The sequence below is a fragment of the Scophthalmus maximus genome, chromosome 7 (assembly GCF_022379125.1).
Source record: "Scophthalmus maximus strain ysfricsl-2021 chromosome 7, ASM2237912v1, whole genome shotgun sequence".
In the NCBI taxonomy this organism is placed as follows: Eukaryota; Metazoa; Chordata; class Actinopteri; order Pleuronectiformes; family Scophthalmidae; genus Scophthalmus; species Scophthalmus maximus.
In genome coordinates, this window is record NC_061521.1 from 10,235,034 (window position 1) to 10,259,883 (window position 24,850).

General features: G+C 43.5%; 1 protein-coding gene across 1 annotated transcript in view; it reads left to right on the forward strand.

Annotated features, from left to right (window-relative positions):
• The window catches only part of nell2a (neural EGFL like 2a), a 71,813-nt gene that overhangs the window by 31,588 nt on the left and 15,375 nt on the right, over positions 1–24,850 (forward strand). The window contains exons 13-15 of the mRNA XM_035643342.2: positions 6,746–6,871; positions 15,588–15,710; positions 17,564–17,659. Coding sequence (XP_035499235.1) covers positions 6,746–6,871; positions 15,588–15,710; positions 17,564–17,659 — 345 coding nt within the window. The remainder of the gene's footprint in view (positions 1–6,745; positions 6,872–15,587; positions 15,711–17,563; positions 17,660–24,850) is intronic.

A 24,850-nucleotide genomic window follows, 5' to 3' on the forward strand; every position in this document is an offset into this window, starting at 1 on the left:
AGCCATAACTCAATATTTGATCTTGTGACACTGCCATAAACCGATGGCATCCTCTGACACCTTTCTCCACCCATGAGGAACCAAGGCCGACAGTGGAGGATATTTGCTAAATGGGATACTGTTTGGCCGGCAGGGAGAGCTCTTTGTCTCTCTGCTCGTCCCTCAGATTGCTTTATGTCTGGCCATGAGGGAGCTACTGGCTACTGAGGAATATCAGGCGGTGTTTTGGCAAGCCCCGTCCTGCTGCCATTTATTGAAAACCATCTGCTTGAGTAAATGAGCTGGTTGGGGAAGGGATGAACAGAGGAGAGAAAAAGATGGAAAGAAGGAGACATAAAGTGAAAGGCCTCTGGTGGAATGGCATAGATTTGGGTGTTATCTCCCTACTGTCAGACCTTCTGCAGTATGGAACGCAGATCGTGAGGATGCCCCCCCTTTAGACACTATACGCTACACAAGCTGACGGGGATAAACTGTTATCCTCTATGTACATGCTGTGCATATTGTGGGGTGACCGGGATAAACAGTTAACAACACTCACGGCATGCGTGGTATCACTGTGTGTCTGAAATGCATAAACATTTTTACTAGGTTTGGTTACAGCGACACGTTTGTCCTACATCAGAGCAGCAGTTATCTATGGGGAACCAAAGTCCTGATGCCACTTCTGGGTGAGCCGCAGCTCCACCAGCGTCTGTGACACAAAGCAATCTTTCATTGGGAGTTTCTTTATATAGACCTTTCGGAAGAGGTGAAACATGTTCCTGGGGTTTTCTGTCCGAAGTCTATGATAAAAATTTAGATTTTGCGATTTGTGTCTTGAGTTTAGAAATGACGGTAGACCACTTTAGTTCACACGGAAATATCTTAACCATCAGGAAATGGACTGAAATTTTTGACAAATATCCATGAATATTGCTTGTTATTGTTTGTTATTGAAGTTATACAACTTTTGAACATACTACAGTCGTTCTTTCTCGCTGTGCTTGTCGTCTGACCGCAGGAACTAAAAAGTGTTACGTATCACAAAGATTTTCTTTTTAGTCCAAATAATATAAACATACCCACCCTCCGCAGGTATGACTATGCCTGATTAAGTAGTCATGCAGGTATGCGTCCAGAAAAAAGAAGGAACAAAGCCGTTTCTAGCCATCTATCGTGGCGTAACAACGGTTTGACCCTGAGCACTTCATTTAGCAATAAAATCCGCCGCTGACTCTCCGCCAGCCTTCTTTGCTTGCCGCATCACGTGTGTCCATGTGACAGGCCAATCAAGGAAATGGAGTGCGTTAATGGAGATGGTCCCCCCCCCCCACACACACATGCGTGTGCCGCCCCTCATCATCTCACCTCCTAACATATTGTTTTAGCAAACTTAACCGCTGTCACCGAGGGCGAGATGGATGGTGTCGTACAGTTAATGGGCTCTAAATCATGGCGGCTCCGCGGACAGCCAATCAGCCGTCACCTAAGACCTCAGCTCAAGGTTACCATTGAGACCGCGGACCGACTGAATTTCCTCTCGCAGTGACAGTTAACGCCTTTTTGCTGCATTCGCTCCACTTCTGTTCCTCTGCGATCTAAATCTCCTTCCCCCGCTGCTAAAGTGTTCACTATCTCACACACACTCCACACATTTCACCTTCTTTTTTTAACTTCAAACTGACTCTCCCTCATTCTCTACTTTTCTGTTTAATCCACTACTTTGCCTGCCGTTTTCTGTCCCCCTCCCTCTGTGTCACTCACCCTGTCCCCCAACTCTCTCATCTCCCCTTTTCTGTCTAGCACTACAGTGTGGCGCGTCATGGCTCTGTCTGTGTGTTAATAACCCCCTTCTTCGCTTTTACCTGTGCCTCTATCTGCCCTTGGCTCAATTCGCCTTTTTCTCCCTACCCGCTCTGTTTTTCTCTCTCAGAGCCGGTCACATGTTTTAATTAGCCTCCATTCATTTAGTGAAGGACACATGTGTTGCCATAGGTGCTCAGCGATTGTCTCCCCGCTCCATTTATCCGTGAGGCCTTTCAATAGCTGGAGGCAGCAAGTATTGATGGAACTGTGAAAGGAAGAAGACCAAGGAAGTGTGAATGCCGCAGTTGTACGCAGGTGGTGGGCGTTGCTCTACCCAAGGACATGCAAGCTGAGTGAATGCCAGTGCAAATCTATTGAAATTCAATATCAAGTGCTCGCAAAGGCATCTGGCACGGAACACATTCGGGGTGAATGTCCTCTTGTGCTCTCACAGACACTGAATACAGTGAATGAATAATAAACTGATAATGTCAAGGACTGCGTAGCTTGTCTCTCAAAGAGTGTTGACGTTGAACCCGAACTATCCGCGGGAACAGGGAGTGTGTGATGCGGCCGAGTTAGTTGGGTTTGACTGGGATTTACATCGAATTGCATTTGGTTGCATCACATTATCAAGATTATTTTGTTTACCCTGGCAGTGTTGCGCATCTTCCGTCTGATGGTTTGGCATGCAGTTAGACCCCAGGAATAGCTGTTGCTAAGGCAACAAGCTAATATGGATCCAAATATGGAATCAAGAGAGTGAGAAGGAAAAACAAAAGACAATCTAATAAATGATATTCTTAAAGCTGCACGAGCCAAGCTTTAATTACTACGGCACAGGAAGCCTCCACAACAAACCCACACAAACACATCCCTGACATTCTTGTTTATCAAGTTGTTGTGCGCACGATTCACAGTTCAGATCAAATCCAAGTTAGGGATTGAGGACTGGGACGTGATCTTCCTGCATAACTTGCTACAATTATGAAAAAATAGAAAGCAGCTGCACAGGTTTAAGCCAACGTACAGAAATAATAACTTTTCCAACTGAAAATTGAATTTGATGTACTACTGCAGGAAAATCGGCAAATACAACATCATTATCACCCAATCAGGGAAGGCCATCTTGCAATCATGAACCACTGTGTATGCTCTGCATGATCTAGGTTAGTGTTTCCCCATCTCTTCACGTGCACAGATCCCTGAACATTCACTAAAGGCTTTGTGTTTGTTTGTGTCTTTGGGCTGGGGCCTTTTTTTTGGGGGGGGGGGGGCAAGAAGCATTTTCTTTAACTACAGTTAAACAATTTCAATACATTTTAGTCTCCAAACATGTTTTTTTAACCTCAATTAAAATGTGATCAATTCATTTTTCACCTCAAGCATTTTTGTTTTACTTCAATTAAATGTGTTCAATGAAACTTTGACTCCAAGCACTTTTTTTTTTTAACCTCAATTAATTGTGCTCCAATAAAGTGTTGGGGGAGCGAAAAAAGGGAGGGGTGGTTATTGTCACAGTGAGGAGAGGCGGCTTCATGCTGCATGAACTGAGGATGGATTTTTAAGACTTCAGTAATTACGTTTAACTCAAATGAACATGGAGTTGATTCACAGTGATGAAAAGGAAATGTGTGAAAATATATGAAAGTATCAATTTCATTGTGCAATGACTATGCACACCACATAAAAATGTTACATTGACCACCCCCAGCTAAATTTGAATGATTAACAAAATTGGCAAGTATATAAAACGAGTTTGAAAAAATAAACAATATTCCTTGCTTTGAAACCCTGGTGGCATATGTCTGAAATCCCAACACGCACACACAACTCTTTAAAAAAACAAAAAACTCAATCCGCCAACGGCGCTGGAAGGCTCGGAAATTGTAATGTCACACGCCGAAGCAAAAAAACAAAAAGCTGGTGCCAATATTAATTTAACACCCTCCCAGGAATGTGAGGTGTCCATCAGTCCGTGTTTGTCAGTACACACAAACATAGAACGATGCATGCTGGGCAACTTACACTCATTGGTGGGCACGTACTGCGGAATAGGGCGTCAGATGTTGGCGAGACGGGAGGTTAAAGGGCTGGGGAGGGAGCAAGTCGATCTAACCCCGTTCATCAGTAACAGCAGATTAGGGTACACTGTGCTTATCCAAGCTTGTGTTTTTCGAGGAATGGCTGCCTCAGATTTTATAGGGTGGTAGTATATGTTGGCAAAAGCTAAAAGTGGCTACTTGTGCATAAAGCTGAAGAGCACTTTGTTAATTTTTAAATAAGTTTGGCACTAAAGACTGTTGCACATTGCACAGCAGGTGTCCAGTGTGGCTCTGCAGACTCACAGTAATCTGTTTTTAGTTATTCTGGCTGATTAGACCTGTGCACACAGGTTGAAGTCGCTGGGAATTATATGTCACTAAACTCAATGCACAAGTTAGAATCATAAAGATAAGATCGACTATATCGATCCCTCAAAGGGAAATTGAAGAATAAAACACTGCAGCAGGCCCTTTAACCACTTGGCCACCAAGGACTATGTAAGTTATGTATAACCATTATTTAAGCGGCAAATATCATTAAAGCAGGTTCTCTTTGGCACAAGAGACCTGAGCACAGCAGAGAGAATAAAAACAACCACAGCCAGACATAATAAAAGCACACACAGCATCCGAGACGGATCAAAGACATTGCTTAATAGCATTTAAATAGATTAAAAGATGAAATCTTTTACAGATTTATTTAAAATAACCATTGGGATGAGATATTCAAGTCTTAAACTCCTCTGCAACCCTCTCCATTTATATGGTTCAAAGTTGTGGAAGGCGGTCATCCTAACTTCAGTATTTACCTCAGGGCTAAGTAGAGTTAAACAGGCCTGAGATCTGGTCTGGTCAGCTGTGGTTTTAAATTTGAGAAGGGAAGTGATATACTGTGATCAGGCGATGAATATAAATGAAGGAATGTGGTTTTCTTTTTGCTTGTCCCTGGTGAGGACCAGCCTCCATTTTCATTAAGATCACACAGTGATGAGTATGATATTTGAGATGATATATATTGTAAATATTGCACAAAGCACAGAGATACACTGCATCAAGTAGTTGTAAGTTAAAGCTTGCAGTATAATAATCAAAGATATATTGTCAAGCAATGACGAGTAGACTGACGGTGAAATTGGACAGAAACGTGCTTTATTCCATCGTACGAAACCTATTTTATTTACCATTTATGTGAAGGGCTGTGATATAGCAAATGCAGTACATGTGTACTTCACAAATTCAGTACACACAATCATCAGAGTCTATGCAGTGCTGATCGCGGAGTGGAGCTACGGTATCGAGGTCTGGCCAATGCCCGTGTGCGACCAACTGGCAGCTGAGTCAGTTTCCTGCTGTCAATCATGAGGTCTCACTCCCATTTTTACAGCATCAGATAAAAAAAAACTTATCAGAACATTTAACGTTTGAACATACATCAGTGTGATAGAAACTAAAACGACAGAAAACATCTTTGGGAAAAATGTATTTGATTTATGATGTATTTTGAATTTTAGTCTCATCTGCTAACATGGAGGAGGCGGGGTTTAAGTCCTGTACAGCAGCCAGCAACCAGGGGGCAACCAAGATGATTTGCCTTCACATTTGGCGAGCATTTTTGTCGTCTATCATCCATCTTCATATATAGTATGAGGTATATATGCGAAGAAAACAAAAAAATTGAAAGTGTGATCAAAGTGCAGGAGGTAGAGTCGGCCGTCCTCTAACTGGAAGGTTGGCGGTCCGATCCCAGCTTCCCCCTGTCCGCATGCCGATGTGTCATTTGGCAAGACACTTTATCCTGACTGGCCTCTGACTCGGCTCTTCCGACAGTGTATGAATAAGCTATATAAATATAGTCCATTTACCATTAACTAAATGTTCAGTAGTAGTCTGGGAAAAAAAGCAGCTAAGCCACTATGTTGAGTGCTTTACCTTAAATAGATTGAAAATCGAGTGGTCGCGACCTTAAAGTGCTCCAGTGCCCACCTTTCATGGACCCGCATTTCGATCTTCCACTGATAAAGACAAATAGTCCTTTCCCACTGGCTGCACAGTCGCCCTTAAGGAACCTTCTCTAGTGGGAAGCAGCTAAGACGAACTCTGTAAGGTGGATCCCATAAGGGAGAGACTCAAAATAGGCCTCAGTGTAATACTGGGGCTGTCGCAGCCCTCAATAGCTGCTTCCTCCCCAATAAAAATCAAGCCTGTCCTCCCAAGAAGAACAGAAGTGTCAGTCATTTCGGCAAGTGCTTCAGAGTAACAAATGTTTAAGGTTACATTATATTAGAGTCCCCTTTATTGCCATCACACAGAACACGAACGCTGAGACAATGCTGAGATATGAACAAAGTGAAATAAATGCACTCAGATATATGCAGTTACTTTATGCTATTACAGATATAAGTGTAAGTGTGAATGTGCAGCGTGGGTGCTTCTCTCCATATAAGGAGGAAGCATCCTACAAGAATCACAGGTCCTCAAAGATGCTGCAGATAATTTTTTTTTTAAACCTCAGAAACAAATAAAACCTAATATCACTTGGCCATTTACTGTACAACTCATTTCAAGAGAGTAAAAAAAACCTGATGGTGCCTTTGAACGTCCCTCGGCTAAAGGGGTTTGATAAATAAACAGCAAATCAAAATCAATCATGATGCTTGAACTTTAGGCGCCATGCAAAAATTGATTAACAAATAAGATTTTTATGATCTGCCAACAAATATTTTTGTAAATTTCATGCGAAGGTCGGTTAATTTCTAATTGACTGTATATTGACCGTTTAATAAGAAGGAGAAAGATCAATTTACGGATTCATCTGCAGATAATTAAATGTCACTTGATAGAATATACAGTGTGACAGCAAACCACATCTAACCCGGCTTTGTTCTCCTCTTCTCTCTCTCGCTCCTCTTCAGATATTGATGAGTGCGCTGAGGGGAAGCACTACTGCAGGGAGAACACCATGTGTGTTAATACCCCTGGCTCCTTCATGTGCATCTGCCATACGGGCTACATCAGGATCGATGACTATTCCTGCACAGGTGAGTTCCTCTGCTGCCCTTTTGACAGGCGAGACACAAGTGGGGAAGGCGGAGACGGCTCTGTGAGCTTCAGCTTCCGGAGCAACCATTTTGTGTCGGGCTTACTAACAAACATGAAGTAGTGAAAGTAAGGATTACATATTTCTTATTATGTACGGGCGTGGAGATGAGGAGAGTCCTGTGGCTATGAAGTCTCTCACTACGAGTTTGTGTCGTATCCGGGGAAAACATAATGAAGCAGTGTAATAAAAAATCAAGCTGTGAAAGGGAGACAGGGAGTTATTAAACAAAACATGTAAAACACACTGTAAACCTCAACCACGTGCAAATACCGCCTTCTTCTTCTTCTTCTTCTTATTCTTCTTCTTCTCATTTTCCAGACGGTACCTGGCTCGACACACTTGTCCGTGAATCACCCTGCAATTATGCACAGTCTGTTCATTTAATATGCGTAGAGATGGATGTCTCCCATTGGTTTTGCTCTGATTAACAGCATCACATTAAAATAAAAGTGACACAAATCAATACCGGCCTTAGGATAGAGCACAAACTAGCATAGTTTAGAGAAATAGTAATAGTATAGAGAAAGGATTGAACACTGAGAGAAAGTGGATTCATTTGCTTTGTAGATCTGTCTCCCTGCTTCTTATTAAAACGTTTTAGGAAACTCCACAATTACATGTTTCCATTCTATAAAAAAAGCGTTGATATAAATCTATAAACTTTGTTATATTGTGAGAGAGGTCAGTTTTGTGTTAATGTGCATATAGTGACAGTCTGAGCTTTTTAAAAGTGATTCCCATTGATGTGCCCACTTTATCATTCGTAAACCCTTTGAATTTAAAAAATAGATTAATACCAGGCCTCTTAGGAAATGTTAAAGCATCTGTTTGTGTGTGTGTAAATGCGTTTGTGTGTGAATGTTCTCTGTGCATGTGCGTGTGTGTGATAAGGAGAAAGAAAGTCACCTGAGAAACAGAGGGACTGTGAACCGAGTTAACAGACCTGTTGATACCAAAGTCATCTTCAAAAAAACAAATCAATCTGTAGAGATTTCCGCGGGGGACTCACAGTGTTTGTGTTCTGTCTGTGGTCAGGCGATTGTGGTTGTAGCCCGAGATGTTCATAACCACTTCCTCCACAATAGTTCAAACTTGAATACAAGATGTATCATCGTGATGGATCAGACTTTGTGCAAAAACAAATCACATTCTGGTGTATTTTGTTGTTGTCGTTGATAATTTAAAAGAGAAGTTTTCCTTTTGCCACAACAAAGTGTAAACGCCGAAGCAGCCTTATCTTTGCGAGGCTGGGCGAACTCCGCGATTGAAACATTTTGTCGCGGGGAAAATGAGTTTCTCACCAACAGACAGCTCACTTCCCAGAATATGCAGAATGGGTTGGTTGAGTTCACTAAACACACCACATGATTATTGTCTTTTGATTGGATATTTGGGAGGGATGAGCTCCCCCTCGGAGGAAACGTCGATGGACAGTGCACGAACCAAAACAGCTCAACAGTCTCAAGACTAAAACGAAACACATGATAACCTGTGGGTTTTTAAATCACTGTTTTGGGTATTTTTTTCAGAGATGACAGGAAATAAGGTGCCTGTCCAGATTGGAAGCATGAATATTTGTGGCTTATACTTAGCATCACGCAATGTTGTTAACTCAGCCAAAAATTATACAATTCTTGGCAAATTTTTCAGCTTCATAATCTAATACTCAGGACTTTTTAAGCTGGAGGGAATCAAATCTCTGCTCGCTCTTATCGTAAGGTGCTTTGGATCAAAAATTGTGAGAGAACCAAGAAATCTCAAACTCATGAGATCTTCACGCTCGCTTTATCTACCTCCTTATACCTTCATCTGGTAAAATTCACACAGACAGGAATTTTGCCTGTCGATGGTGTAGTGTGTGGAAATGTTTGGCTTTCTCACAGTCAAAGCTTTAAGGAATCTTTAAGCTGAAAATAAATATTGACTTAATTTATGTGTTGTTATTAACTGATATGATAGATTTATTTTTTTCTATATCATCCAGTCATATTATCCAAATAGTAGAATAAGAAAATACTGTATTAATCCATCTGGGAATTTGGGTTTCGTTACTGTTGCTCCAACCAAGAATAGAAGTATATGCAGAGCTGAGATTATACTAGATAGATATATGAAATATAAATAGGAAGAATGTATGAAATAAGAAACATGTAAAAATATCTTTTATCTATTAGGTGTTACGTATGTTTGCACAGGAATTTCAGGAGAACAAACGGAGAGCAGGCCGTAACAGCTGAGTAAAATCATATATCAGGATTAAGTGGATGAGGGGAGAGAGGAGGGAAATCTGTAGATGTATTTGTATATCAAGACTGAAGAATGCCGCAGAAGCATAAAAAGTCTTTATGAAGAGCGTTGTAAGGCACAGCTCTGTCTACTAACAAAAACCCCTGTGTCGTACTGCCGAATGCAGAACCACACACAGAGCAAAACATGTAAGTCAGTAATCGTCGTCTTGCCATAGAATAACACAATGTCATGCCACGGCGATGAGCGGCAGATCCGCCTCGCTCCTCGCCGGCTGTTTGCGGCGTGTGAAACACGTTGCTAAGTAGCTCCCCGTGTGAATCGTCTCTGAAGAGGAGGCAGCGTGCTGCACTTCCCCAGTGGCTGTAATTAAAAAAGCAATTTGCACCGATGCAAACTAAAGCAGCGGTATAGCAGAGTGAAGGGGGCGGCCGCTGCCTGCTGCCTGCGCACCACGCTGGTGGATTTAGGCCCGCAGCCTTCCTGCCGTGCCAATGGAGTTTGAATTAAAGCCGTAGGACTCACCAGACAGCGAACGGCTGGTGAAAACTCCCATTTCCTGCCCCGGCGAGGCCCCCCCGTGGAGGTGTTCTTCCCCCCTGTCAATGGAAATCAGGAAATGATAAGGCAAAGTTAAGGATTTGTGTCTTGGCGTCTTTTTATGAGCAGGCTCCTGAAGGGCATAACAAGTTAGAAGTGAGATTGAGGGATGGCTTTTAAGGCAGTGACAATTGCACATTTCGTCGCTTTTCTAGTGCTCATGTGATTTATTTAGAGAAATAAACCTCCTTGCTTACTCAGTCCCTTTCTTTATTATCTTCAGACAACCACTGTACCTCGTGCGATTCCAGTCACCACGTCTTCTCCCTAATCTTCTGAGCTGCGGGGCAAGTTTTATTGTTTTACTCATTTGTCTTTCCGCCACCGTGCGCTCATTCCCCCCCATTCACAACCAAGATTAATACCTCCAAACCCAGTGGATTAAACTGTGTCACTATATTTTATGTAGTTTCCTATTAAAATGCCTTCCACGCGCCGTGGTGGAATGCACAGCTATGCGTCACCGTATAAAAGTCAATTTGTGTGATTAAACCAAGGCTTATGCGGAGGCTTCGTGTAATGACTTTTTCCCCTGCATCGGTCAAATTAACGTTGTCATCTCCCCACCGGGTTACGTGACTATCAGCTCCAACTCATCCACGATCGGAGTGAGCTTGACACCGAACGCAATCACTACTTTATAGGCACATCTCACCTCTTCGCTAATGGGATGAGGATGAATTTTGGCCAAATATATGGGTGTCAACAGTAACACTCCTAAATGAGTACGCAACAGGCCGCTTCTGCTCCGACATGTTGATATGCTGAGTTTGGTGTCACCTCTGTGGTGCTGCTGGCAGTGACTGACAATGAAAATGGGAAGATGCTGACCTACTTGCTGCAGGAATCTATTGCCTATTCATTGCAGTTGAACATCTGCTTGTGTTTGAGAGGAGTCCAGAGGGAGCGCTGATTCCTCCAAGTGGCACGTTGCAGAAATATTACAGCTGTGGAAGGAAACATTAAACCACCCCCTTCAGTACCGATTGACATTGTACATTCACATGATATACGGCCGTCTTTATCATCCTCAATAGCTTTCACCAATTAGCAAAATCGCAAACTCAGCTGGAACAATGTTCCGGTATTGATTGCTATATTTCCACGTGTATTACGGTGTTGTGTGTGTGTGTGTGTGTGTGTGTGTGACCCGTCTGCCTGGTAAAGAGGATTAAGTTGACTGTAGTTCATTTCATGGCTCAGTGTTAATGTGCAGAATAGTGGATTACAGGACTGATTTGCAGATTGCAGAAGTCTGGGCGGAACAGCACGGAGCCCTCTTTATATTTCTCCTCAGCCTGTCAGGGGAGAGGCAAACTCAGACAGAAGTCTGTATTTAACATCAGGACCACCTGCAGAGAGCGAGGTTGCAGGTTCAGATCCCAGCTTGTGGTAGACTGTAACACAACGACTTCATGTTTGAATGTTATCCCTTCAACCAAATGTCCCGATAGAGCCCAGGCTACGTATCCGCTGGGGCCTTTAGCAAAAGAAACAGCCCCCAACTTTCTTTTGCCACATTATTTGACTTGGCGCTGTATCCTTGATCCTGAAGGTCAAGATTCCTCCTCTTTTCTTCCCCCTCCGCTCTTTGACTTTCTCCCCAAAGTGCCCGAGGTGCTCCTCCCTCTGTGAGATTAGCAGCTTATCCATGAAAGGTAGCGGATTGGTTGTGCTCTCCCTTTGAATGATATTAAAGAAGGCTGTCCTGAGGTGTGCGTGTATGCTACGTGTACGTGTCCGTGCCGGTGCTCGTGCCCGAAGGTGTGTATGCAGGGTGTGTGTCCTTGTCCTAATCCTGTGATAACCAGACTTGCACGCCTGAGGCAGGGGAACGAAAGGAGGGCCGGGCAGTGGGGGGGGAGAGAGAAGGGATGGATAGGGACCAGACGTGTAGCAGGGGGTTGGTCAACAACAGAGATCAGTAAAGATGACTTTCACTCAGTCAACTCAAAGGGTCTGGCAGCTGAGGGGGATTTGGACAGACCTCAAACTTCTTCTTCCCCCACATGCAAGGATCCTGCTCGAACTGTGGACATGTTTTGGAAAAGCACATGCTAACACCCAGTGTTTATCCCCCAAAAAACACATTAGGTGTATCCTTAAGGTCCGGCACGTAACACTTAGGGCACTCACACACCTATCTCTCAGTTTAGTCCCAAACAGAATAACAGGCCGAGAGGTGCCTCGGACCATGGTCCAGACCAACGGACCAAAATGTACTGCGACCGAAAGAGGTGGTGTCACACCGGATCCTGACGCGGGCAGTGTGAAAACACCTTTTTGGATCGTTTGGACTTTCGCACCAATTGCAGGAAGTTGAGACAACAATAGAAGAAAAAAGAAATAGATGTTGGAGAGAGAGCCGTGGTACCACATGGGGGGAGGAGGAGACGGATTATTTGACTGCGACTTTCGTAGGATTGCTTCGCCTCCGATGATATAATGCTTGAACAACGAGGACGTCCACTTGGCTTATTTGAACTAGCGTTGAGTGCTGCGCCTGAAGTTGGTGCCGCGGATAACGATACCATAAAGATATTACAGTGGCAAAGAAATTAACAAAATGAATTGGTTCATTCATTGGGTCCATTCAAACGGAAAGACTACTACTCGCCGAATCGACCACACACCAATTGATTCAATTCAATTTCATATCATAAATCTAAATCTCCCTTCAACTCTTGTGCGTTATAAATATAATAGATGTGCGCCTTGTATACAGTAATTAAATTAGATACATCCAGAATAATCTGCTAATGATTTGTTTGTGTTAAACAATGTGCATTTGGTCATTTGAGGAAATGCATTGACAGGAAAAAAAAAGTTTGAAGAAATCTGAATTTCATGTACCGTGATGTGCTTCTCTTTGCTCTTTTGTGGTGTTACTTTTTCTAGTTGAAGCAGACGAATAGAGTCGTAGAAAAGGCCCCCCCTCACATGCATATCATAAGATCACTGTCCTCTCAAAGGCCTGTAGCGGTTAGTAGCCTGGGCTACAATATTTTCAAGGAAAGCAGTCTGACGTCCGACTTCACTGAGACTGGGGTTGTTTTGGCAGAAGGTGGAGGGAGTGGAGCAGGAGGAGGATCGGCCTACAGAGAGATCCCTGCTGACAGGCTGTACATAATTGATTGTTTATCTGTCTGCAGCCTGAGCATCAGCAGTCAGTAAGGAAATACCTCTCTCATGTTAACCCACACACACACACACACACACACACACACACACACAACATTTTGTATTTAGCTGGTGATCACATTAAGCCAAATACATACCACAGTGTAATCATCCTAAGTTCCTAAATAGCGAAAATTGCAAATAAGTAATGCTAAACTCAGGCACATGGTGACATGATAGTAAACATTCTGCACACACACACACACACACACACACACACACACACACACACACACACACTGCTGCCCTGTCTGTTCAGACTGACAGCTCTGACCTTGGGAAAAAAGACACATTGCCTTTCCTCTCCTCTGTGTTCACTTTACTGTTTTTATATGCCCATGAGCGGACTTAAATTCTGCCCAACGGAAGGTGTGTGTGTGCGTGTGTGATGCAGCAATAAGAGTGCAGCAGCGGACCCTCCTAAGAGCCCTTCAATCCATCACACGCACATGCACGCATACATCATGCCCTCGACAGAGGAGCTCATCACAATGTCACTTTCAATTTGGATGAGCCTGCGGTCTGCTCAGGAGATATATAATGGATTGGATGATGGCAGGAAAACTGACGACCTGCAACGAGCTTTCCGATGTTTGATCCTCTCACTCTTCAGGTGCTGTCATTTCTTGCATTTAAAACGCTCCCAAGTTGTGGGAAAAAAATACAAATAAGTGGGTACTTATTCGATTAATTGATTTATGTCCATTTGATTAAAAGTCCAAACTGTTGCGCCCAGAAAGTCTTTGGATTCGTTTTCCAAGAGTCTTAACCTGTTTCATCGGGATTCAGCTGATGATGAGTCCTTTTAGCCTCCTCTTAAACTTCTCTGTGCAGTTAAAACACACGATAATACAAAATAGCAAAGGTTTTTGGGTTAAGTGTTTAAAAAAATACCATTGATAGTGAGAGAACTCTCTCGCCAAAAGATGGATTTTCATGAGCGGCTTCTGTTCTGCTCCCTCTTGAGCCATGACTGGGTTAAAACGAGTCCAGTTCCAGACTGCAGCTGATGCAGTGTCCTGTAAGCCAGCACCTACTGTATCAGAAAGAAATATTTATGTGAATCTGGAATAATTAGATTTTTTTAAGATAAGTATTCTTCCTTCATGTGTCCCAGAGGAATACAATTCTGCCTTTGTGTTCAGGTGTCGTGCATTTAAGTGCCTGCTAATTATTTAACTGTTTGGCTGAAGTTAAGACAGCAACATAATGTAATGTGGATATGAACCACTCATATCATCCACCGCATCAGTACAACGGATCAAATCAGATTTATATGAGCTCACAACTTCCTGCCAAATGAAAGTTGGAGAAAAATATGAACATAAAAATGAGGACAATTTGACTCTACAGCTTAAAAATGGCTCATTTACAACATTTCATTTCTAAAAAAGCTATTTATATCTGAAGACGTGAGTCATATTATTTTAATGGTCTTGTTTCCATTGTATTGGTTACATCATCCGCACAACTTTTCCTGGTAACAAGATAAAGACACTAGAGACAGACATTACTTGGTGGATAAATATGAATTAGTATTGTACATATTGTATCTTCGTATTGTTTATAATAATATAATAATAATATAGTAAATATAATCGTATTGTACTCCAGAGCAGTAATTTTGATATACTCTAGTTTCACACCCTGCATTATAATCCTTTAATATACCTTACTGTACGTGTGAAAACTTATCTTCCGATTTTTTTCCACACTACAGCTGTTTTAACTTGTTTTCTGCTTTACTCAGCGCTGACTTTTGTGGTTTTCACGCGGTATCATTTCGGGTGTTGGTATTACCTGGACTGTTTGATTTGTGTAGCAACGTATTCCTCCAGGCTTTAACGTCATTGTATTGTTTCACCTCAGCCTCCACGTCCCATCCTGGGAGATTTGTTGGCCGGTTGGTTTCAAAACGTCATCATGGGCTGTGGCCATCAGTCAGACCTGTCAGTGATTCATAACACACCTTATCACTAAGTCCACAGCAGCAGCAGCAGTGGCAGATGCCCTGAGAGCTTGGGAGTCCTTGTTCTAAAGCTTTTGTCTTGGTACTTAATCACCAATTGTGCCAATTTACAACACTCATGATGGCCCATAATTGCAAAATACAACAAAAGATGGCACCTCTTTAATGTGTAAGCACAAATTAGGGGATTTATTTTCAGTTGTTATGAAGCTCACATTCATCACTGAGACTGGCCCATCCCTCATTTTGAAAACCAAACAAAGACGACAAATCCCAGCAAAACATCAAGTGCGTTTTATTCTTTTTTCATGACTGATCATGGTGGGAGGAATGGCTTGTCCTCCAGTCGGCTGTTTGTCACTGACGTCTCATTACGAGATGACACAGCCGTCTAACTATCAAGTCATTTAGTCCAAGAGGGAGTCTTGAATCTTACTTCAGGAAAGAATCAACTGATGGAAGTGTGCCTCCTTCATATTAATGTGGAAAATAAACATTCTGTTTTCTTTAATCAAGTGTTATTGACTTGATAGCAGTTGTGCTTGCTGCGCCCCCCCCCCCCCAACACTTGTTCACAGGAAGATAAATACTAGGAATGCATTTATGTATAAAGAGCGTGTTGAGATCGACGTCTGTTGTGTTTTGTCTTGTTCTTCAGAGCATGACGAGTGCCTCAGCGGACTCCACAACTGCGATGAGAATGCTTTGTGCTTCAACATGGTGGGAGGCCACAGCTGCTCCTGTAAGCCCGGCTACACTGGCAATGGGACAGTGTGCAAAGGTAAGCATCACTCTCTAAGTTCTGCTTTTCATTGCGTCGAGAGCCCCCAGCCCACGTGGACTTCCAAGACATCAGAAATACCTTTTGCAGTGGTGACACATTTGTCAGACATATCCTTACATTACATTGCAAACCAAGACTTTGTTTCCTGTCCCAAAACACAGCTCGGGTTATTCAGAATCCCCCAGTTTGTCAAGTTCTCTTTTACCAAACTTAAACAGGAACAATTTGGGCCGAACATAATGAATATTACACTGATCTGTTTTGAAAGCTACAAGATAAACAGTCATACAAAAGGAAGGTTGTACCTCAGTACTCCAGGCATGTCTCCTTATCGCCGCCATGTGAACTGTATCGTGGTCCCGCTCTCAGCGGCTCCTGCTGAAGCGCCTTCTGTGACCCGGGTTTAATGGGCCTCCTCTCTGTTTGCTGTTCTATTTGTAATCTGTGCTCTCACCAGAAAATTGACTCGACCTTATCTGGTTTATTAATCATCGTGATTAAAAAATCTATTTAGAAGGGGACTGCGCTGGTTTTACACGTGAGAACAAGTTTACCCCGCACAGGGATCGTCTGAGAACGGTTTCATAATGTCCTCTGTGGCTCTTGAGGATTTTTTTTGTCCGATACAAACATTTCTGATAAATTAATTAGAGCTGAAACTAGCGAATCATGCTGATTATTTCCTTGATAAATAGTGGAAAAATATGAAAAGATAGTTCAAAATACTCATTTAAAAAAAAAAAGCCCTAAGGTGATGTCATGAAATGGCTTCTGTCCTCCAATCAATGAGCCAAACGCCCAAAAGTATTCACTTTTCTACCGAATAAGATAATGAAGAGATTTAAAATCGTCACAAACGAGAAGCTGGAACTGGAGGGAACTTAAATTGTTGCTTACAATTACAAACAGAAAAGGATTAATGCATCAGTTACCAAAAGAGTTGCTTATTATTATTCTGGCAATGTACTCAATTGACCACTCAGCCATAAAATAACCCCAGCAATGTCTTGGGTTAGGTAATGGTGGGGGAAGGGCTTGATGAAAATATGGTGTTGCTTGCATTATGGGAAATTAAGCGCCAACTATTTTGATAATTGATTAATCGGTTCAGGTAGTTATTATGAAAAAAAGAATTCACTGATTTCAGCTTCTTAAATGTGAATATTTTCTAGTTTCTTTGCTCCTCTATGACAATAAACTAAATATCTTTGGTGTGTGGACAAAACCAAACATTTTTAGGGGGTTTTGGGAAACATGATTGACATTTTTCACCATTTTATGACATTTTATGGACCAAACAATAATCAATTAATCGAAAAAATAATCAACAGATTAATCGATTATGAAAAGAATAGTTAGTTGCTGTCCTAGTCAGGTTATCAGCCATTTTTGCTTCAATTTTCACTATTCTTGTTTTTTCTGTCTAATGTCAGAGCCCCAATGCTCACAACCAGAGTCCAGTGCAATACTAAAATGTCGGATTGCCCCTTTAACACAGCTCCGTGTGGTGCTGCTTTCACTGCCTTGCACTTCTTTTGTTTTTGATGCATCTCATTCTTTGTTCGATGACATTAATTTCCATTAATTTCTGTCAGCAACAATGACTAGAGTGCCTGTGTTTTGGGGACACATTAACAGTCTACCTACGGATAATGAACATTTTTTGAATTAACCTTGGTGAGATGCATTAATCACGCAAAACAATTTTTCGTGCGAGGCTGTGATGAATCACATCACCAAATTAGCTCTTATTCTGTATGCAAATACATATGCTGCCGCTGGTCTAATTACGTAGTTAATGCTCGTTAATCTTGGTGAGCAATGTCTCTTCTCTGCTGGTCCACCTCTAGCTATGTGTGACGGCTTGTGCCAGAACGGGGGAACCTGCGTCTCACCGAACAACTGTGTCTGCCAGCAAGGATTCACCGGGAAGAGATGCGAGACGGGTAAGACTTCCTTTTATTCCCCACTCCTACGCTTCTCTCCTCAAAAAATAGCTCAGGGAGCACTTCTGACTAGAGGTTCGGGACGTGGTGAGAATCAGAGAGAACAGGTGGCGCGGAATGAGGGGGCGTTTTTTGCGTTGCATCTACCTAACAGCCAAAGGACAAAAGGAAAGAAGAGAGATCAAAGTGGTCCCTTTAGTTTTTCCTGGTGTTTCTGGGCTCTCGTGTAAAGGAGGCAGTGATTATTCTGGTGCCGCCTTCGCTCTGACCTCCACGAAACAGCTGATCTGTAAATCCTGAGATGTGTTTGTGGCTGTTGGTGTGCGTCAGACTGTGTGGGTCTGTGCTCCATGGTGAATAATGAGCTTGTACCTCTTCCAACGGCCCGGTGGAGGATTTGAACTGCAGCTGCAGCAGTATGGGAATTACCCTATATCACAGCCCATATTAATCAGCGTGGCATTCCTCCTCATGGGCGACCGGGCCACATCCAAATTACCGCGGCACAAATTCCTGATGCACAATATCCGATAGGCCATGATAGCTCAACCAAGTATTAAGTCAGCTTGTGTTTATAGCTAAGGCCATATCACTACTTGCTCTCACGCATAGCAACACGTCATACACAACGCTGTGACCAGACTCGGGGCTTTGGATCGTACTCAGTGTGTTTACCCCTGCAGTGCTGGTGAATGTAAGGTAACCACGGAAAGACTCTAATCCTGGTGGCTGTGCTACATGTCCGACCTGCAGCGAACACGCCCTTCTCAGAGCCCGTCTCAGCCCTTTGTGGTGGAGCGTCCATCAGGAGACAGGCGGCCGGGCTAATAGAAAGTCAAGTCATCGCAAGTCATCAAGCTTGTGTCTGAGTGAAGCAGACCGAGCCTCTCCGCTTGCTCACTGGTTCAGGTATTGATTGCACATAAAGGAGCTTTTTGTCTTTTTACGAGGCCTCCCTTTTTTACTGCCTATCTTAAAGTAAATGAATTTCCTCATGCTTCTGCTCAGAGATGCTGAGGAAGGTGAGAAAGAGAGACAGGAAGAGTGTGTGTGTGTGTGTGTGTGTGTGTGTGTGTGTGTGTGTGTGTGTGTGTGTGTGTGTGTGTGTGTGTGTGTGTGTGTGTGTGTGTGTGTGTGTGTGTGTGTGAGAGAGAGTGAATGTCTAAACCGTAATGACTTATCCTCCTCCCTATTTTGCAGCAGAAAAGGTTCTGAGGACCTTGTCCCTTAGTAATGGCACGAGAGCCAGGCAATCACACATTTCATTACCCTCCACTTTATTTTAGATGCCTGACTCTTTCTTTCTTTCTTTCTTTCTGCCTACCCCTCACATAATACTCTCTTTTGTGCATGTTCTGTGAATCACAAACTGTTCCAAAAACAGTCCATCGGAGGACAAAATCTCACAATGTGTAACAGAGTTTTGTCCAGGCTGCTTCTTTTCATTCACTCCTCCGAATACCTGTGTTTTGTAGGAAATATTTCTTTGATGCGGACTTCTGTTTTCATCTGATCAATTTTGTCATGTTAAATTTGGGGACGTTTTTTGGTTTTTGAATAGTGCATGTCTCCACCCACAAGAACACACAAAGCACATTCAGTCAGACAGACTATAAATTAATAGTAATAAATTATGGATAGATTCATGAAGAGTATTTGTTTCATTTTTGCATTTGAAATTTGGTACATTATGCTAATGTTGGTCCCGTCCAGACTTCCTTATGTTTGGAGGGGTTTTTTTTGTCCATCTTTTTTCTTTCTTTCCTCAGCTCTTGCTTGTCCTGCTCTCTGCTCATCTGTCCCTGTCGTGCGACCATAACCCATGTGCCCTCTCTGAATAACTCCATGCCTGGGCAGGTCACAGAGGGGCTGGTTGGGTTGGTTGGACGGATGGATTTTTTTTGCCGCCACTAAGCTGCCATGGAGAACTGTGACCAGCCAAAACACTGGCAATGTGACACCACACGTTTTGACTCTCTTAGCGGTTTGCGCTTGTACATTTAGCTCGACACGGCATCCCTGGCCCCATCGGTCACATCTCTCCACGCTGTGCTCTAGCAGAGAGGGTCAATCAAAGAACCAGAATGTGTTCAAGTGACAAAGGTTTGTGGTGAAGTAGGCCTATTTCGGTAACCCACCAATGGTGATTGATCTTAATTATTCTATTTGCCACTGAATATTTTTTACATTTGCATGACCTTTGGAAAGTGGCGAGTGCTAATTTTGGACCCTGCACACATAAGAATTTTCACAGCCATGTGCGGCCTCCTCGGTTGACCTGTAGAAGTTAATAAATGAACACTGTGTCATAGATAATACCAGTAAATGCATTTTCTGGTATAGTATCTGCTTTGTGTACAATCTCTATCGTTATCTAATTGATGTCTCCATGTTAAACACACAGAACTTACACATTTTTAATTTTAATTTGATTTAGTCATACAAATGCCTCTGTTTTTATTTTGTCCAGACTTCTCAAAAGACAAAGAAGTCTCTCTTTTAGATTTCTGCACTCCACTTGCATTGTGAATAAGATTTTCTAAAATCGTCCGGGAGTCTTCCCAGAACCGGCTTTAACACACATTATAGTATGTTAGTTGGTGAGACTCAGAGGTGCGGATGGGCTGATTTATTTGAAGCTCTGTACCGAACCTGGCCAGATGTTCCCCACTTCCAGAGCAAAGCATATTCCTTTAGGTGTCATTTTTCAGTGTTGTAGGCGCGACAAGCAAAACTCCATTTACCTCCCGCCATTGTTTTGAGACGGAAAATACCAGTGAGAAAATTGTGAGTGTTTTTTCTCCACGAATAGCGTTGTCTGCTTCTTAATCGCTCCGTGGAGTTAATCAGAGGATGGATGATTGGTGGCAGAGTGTGTTTGTAGGCTCTCAGTTCTTCATTGAGTCTGATTACAATATGAGGTTCTGGAACGCACACGTCAAAACTCTTGCACGCTCCACAAGCCTCAAGTGACGAGATGTTTGTCACCACAGCTGCTTCTACAAAGTGCACCCCCCCCCATCCCACAATCCCTCCCGATCCTGTCCGAGTCAGCTCTGTGACAGCTACCGTTGTCACCTCTTTTTTTTCTCCTTGTGGTTTCATAGTCCTGGACCACCGTCCGGGTCCCTTGCTTCAGGGTTAAAGCCTCTGGCCCTGTTTAGAGACGTCACCAGTCATTCAGTGTGAAGGGGGGGGGGGGGGGGGGGGGGGCTTCCTCAGTGTGACAGGAGCTCCCAGTGAGGGAAGTGTCTACTGGAGAAGCTCACAAAGATGTATGGAGGTTAATGAACTATTGGATATGTCGCTGTAGCATGGGGGCGGTGGGGGAATGTGGGAAGGAAGAGGAGGGGGGCTGAGAACAGTAGTTTGGGGAGAAGAGATGGAGATGTACGGGGGAGAGGGACGGATCCGAAAAATTTGAAGAGAGAGAGGGAAGAGAGGTAACGACTGGGAGAGGGGTGAGAGGAGGTGAAGTGGAAAGGAAGACATGAGAATGTTGGGAAAAACTGACAGATGCGGAGATGGAATGGAGAGAGATGAGTGGTTCGAGGGTCGGGGTTAGTGAGTTTTTCGCTGCATTTGGGTGCGGAATGAGGCTGGTGGAGTCGCTGCTGCAGGAGGAGGAGCAGCAGAGCCGGGTGGATGAACACGGAAAAGCTTTCACTATGTGTGGGCTCACCACCCCCCAGAACCCACGCGAGCTTTTAGAGGCCTCCCCAGGGGACGCCACCAGTCCTGCTGCTGCAGCGGCCGACTGACGGCCTGTCATGAGACACCGAGCGGCCGGCTGTGCGGATACACGCGCACACCTCTGAGCTTGTACACACACATTTACTGTACGTTTGAGAAGGCGCTAACTGTTTTCTGATTGTCTTCCCTGCGCCCCATTTCAGATTGTCTTCTTTTTCAGTGTGTTGAGTTGCACACACACGTGACATGTGGTGTACATTTGTGCCCGACTGTATGTAATTGCACCACAGCGAGAGCGTCAATGTGCTGCCGGTGTCTGTGTGCTATGGTGTTTGTGCGACTGTGTGCGCGCTCGCCGACTCGTCATTACCATTCAGGGGGAATGGATGGGGAGGGACAGGGGACATGCAGCGCTGACAGACAGACGCCAGCTCGTGGAGAACTCTGACACATCATGAATTATGCAGGATACAGCTGCGGCAGGGCACGTACACTTCAGTCATGGATATAAATGTACGCAGGGGCCAGCCATGTAATGTGTGCCCCCGAACATGCAGCATTGCTGATGTCGTAGCCCCAGGCTGGCATTAATCCGTATATAGCCTGGGTGAGAGATGGGCAAACGCCAGAATAATACGTATATTTTTCCAGCCAAATGGGCGTCCATTTTCCTCCTTGGCTTGGAGAAAGTCATGGCAAAAAAAATGTGCCAAAACAGCTATATAATGTTTCAGAGTTTAAAAAAAATGATTGTCTGTTTTAGCCTCGTGATGTTTCATTTTTTTCCATACCAGGTAGACCAGACAATCGTTTACATCTCTGTCCATCAATGTACAGCTGCAATTAGTGTGTAGGTTTGAGATCTTTGCTCCGGGAGCGTTTGCATACCGGATCAATATGATAACGGTCATTCACACTTCATGGCCATTTGATGCAAATCGACACATTTTTTTCTCCCTTGAACAGAAGGTTAAATACATTCTTCATATCCCTGATTTCCATCTCCCTTGTCATAGCCTATAGGACTACGTATTAATTCATGGTGTGCCTTTAAATAAGCTGCACTCATAACGCATGAAACAATTTATACACGGAAAAGATCAGAGTGGTCTTGAAAAAAAGACTAAATCATTAACTGTGATAAACAAACCCATTAAGTGTATTGCAGTTCCATCTGACAGTGTTCTTCAGTCTTGTTTGGATAAGTGGGCAGGAGGAAGTTTACCGCTGTGCTTTTAGGATATGAGTCAGAAGATTCATAACAGGGGCTTTATGATCAGCTTAGCTTCAATTTGCTTTCGGGAAACAGGGCATGGAATAATTGGACACAACATCTGAGAAGATCCTCTCCCCGGTTCAGATCAGACGCATGTTTAGCGAATAGCTGAGCTGTCCGTGAGATGAATGGGGAGGTAGTCTTAGCATTTCCTTTAATTTCAGCTCATTACCTTGTCCTTTCAAGTCCCTACAAGCTTATTAGGATGCTTGGCCACGAGTCAAATTTTTTTCTGTCACCATGCTGTCAGTTCTGTAACTAATGGCCAGCTCTGCCGTCCTGCGCTGGCCCCTTGCTCGTTTCTCAAAGGACACTGTTGGATGCTGAAGGGGGAAGAGCATTTGATCAGATGTTGGGGATGGACACCTACGCCCTTTCATTCAGCCCTCTCGAGCACTTTGAATCAGCGGCGCTGAATCATACGCGGGCTAGTTGAGCATCAACAATGTTCTTTAAGGACAAGGAGAAAGAGATAAAAGATTTTTTTCTTTATGTTTGCTGTTAATGATGCAGTTTAGATTTGTGACTCCTACACACTCCTGGAGGCATCAGGGAGCCTGGGTGCATTACACCTACACTGAAAATGGATGTTTTACTGGTAGGCAAAAGTCTCATTTTCTCACGTCGAGATAATTTACCGCCGTGTTTCATCTGCCAAAGTGATGTCGTCTCAAAGAGGAGAATGTTGTGTTTATGTGAAGGAAATTGTTCTTTTTTTTTCTCATCAGACCTTTGATATTCTTTGTTTCACCAATGAGTTTTTATGCTCCCTTCTCAAGCTTACGGGGAACGTGGAAGTCGTGAAGGAGAGAACATGCATGGACAGAGACAGTGGAGAAGTAAAAAAAAGAAAAGAAAAAAGGACAGGATTTTTAATTATTGGGTCATAGCAGACGAGAGGAAAGGAGAAATGGGCTGGGAAAGGGAAGCTAAAGGGTGGTGATTTATAATTCCGTTTAAAAATGGAAGAAGAAAAATAGCATAGAGGAGGAAGAGGAGGAGGAGGAGGAGGAGGAGGAGGAGGAGGAGTATGTCGGTGTCCGTGAGTTCAGGAGGAAACTTTGAAGGCGGTGAGAGAAGCGGTGTGAAGCCCTGAGGTCAGGCTGGCATATTGACCGGGACAGACGGCAGAACCAGGGCCAGACAAACAATTTGTTCCCTCAGACCTCATTTACATTGATGTCGAGCTCCAGGAAGCTTGTCAGTTTTAAACAGAGAGACACACTGGACGCACAAAAACTCTAGAAGACTCAGAGAGACGAAGCCAGACATAGACCAATAAACGGACGGCAAGCGTCGCACAAACTGGAAGGTAAATGGCAAACAAGAAGGAAAGAAACACAGATGCTCAGGCAAATATGAGGAGGAGATGGGCTACATATGTATTCAAAATAGGCCTGTCCAAATAATGATATATATGGTGATAAATGATTAATAAAGTAATAAAGTGAACTGGACAGGAGAGATCAGCTGTTGACTTTGCTGTTGTGTCATTTTAAATAGCAAGTGTCTCTCATACGATAGTAGGCAAGAAAAGAAACATCACAAACTCATCACAGTTGAAATCTCCCCTGGGCACCTCCCACCCCACACTCAGGCACAGGTAGTGAATTTTTTAAACCATATTCACTTCTTTCCCCCCAGCCCTTGACAGCTCCCATGATGCATCACCGCAGCCCTCCCTCTCCCCCCTGTTTTCCTGCTCCACGATTCAGCCACAAGGCCCGGGGCGCTGTGACTGTTTAAGCTCAAGCGGCTTGTTTAAGCACAATGATTATGTATTCATTATTTATTTAGCGACGGCCCCACAAAGCACTCACTCCATCACCCATAATTAGTGTGTCTTAATTAGGCCCTGCTAATGGCCGGAACTGTCGCTTAGCTGAGCACAACCTGCTGCTTCTACCTAAATGACACATCTCCCAGGGATAGCTCGCCGCTGAAGCTGCTGCAGTGCAGCAGACTGCACCGCCGGCCGGACCGCTCCGTCGTCATAAAGGGGCATCGGAAATTAAACTGCGCGGTTTTCCTCCGCAGAAGTGTACAGAAAGTTTTTTTTTTTGTCCTCTGCTCAATTTTGAAAAGTGAAAAACGATGGTTTTATTATGGAAGTGTGTCCGCACGTATTCCTCTAAGAGTGATGTTGTGTCAAGGCCTAGGGGTCCTTTTTTTAATTGTTTTTATGCACAAGGACACTTACACATAAAACACATAAAGCAGCA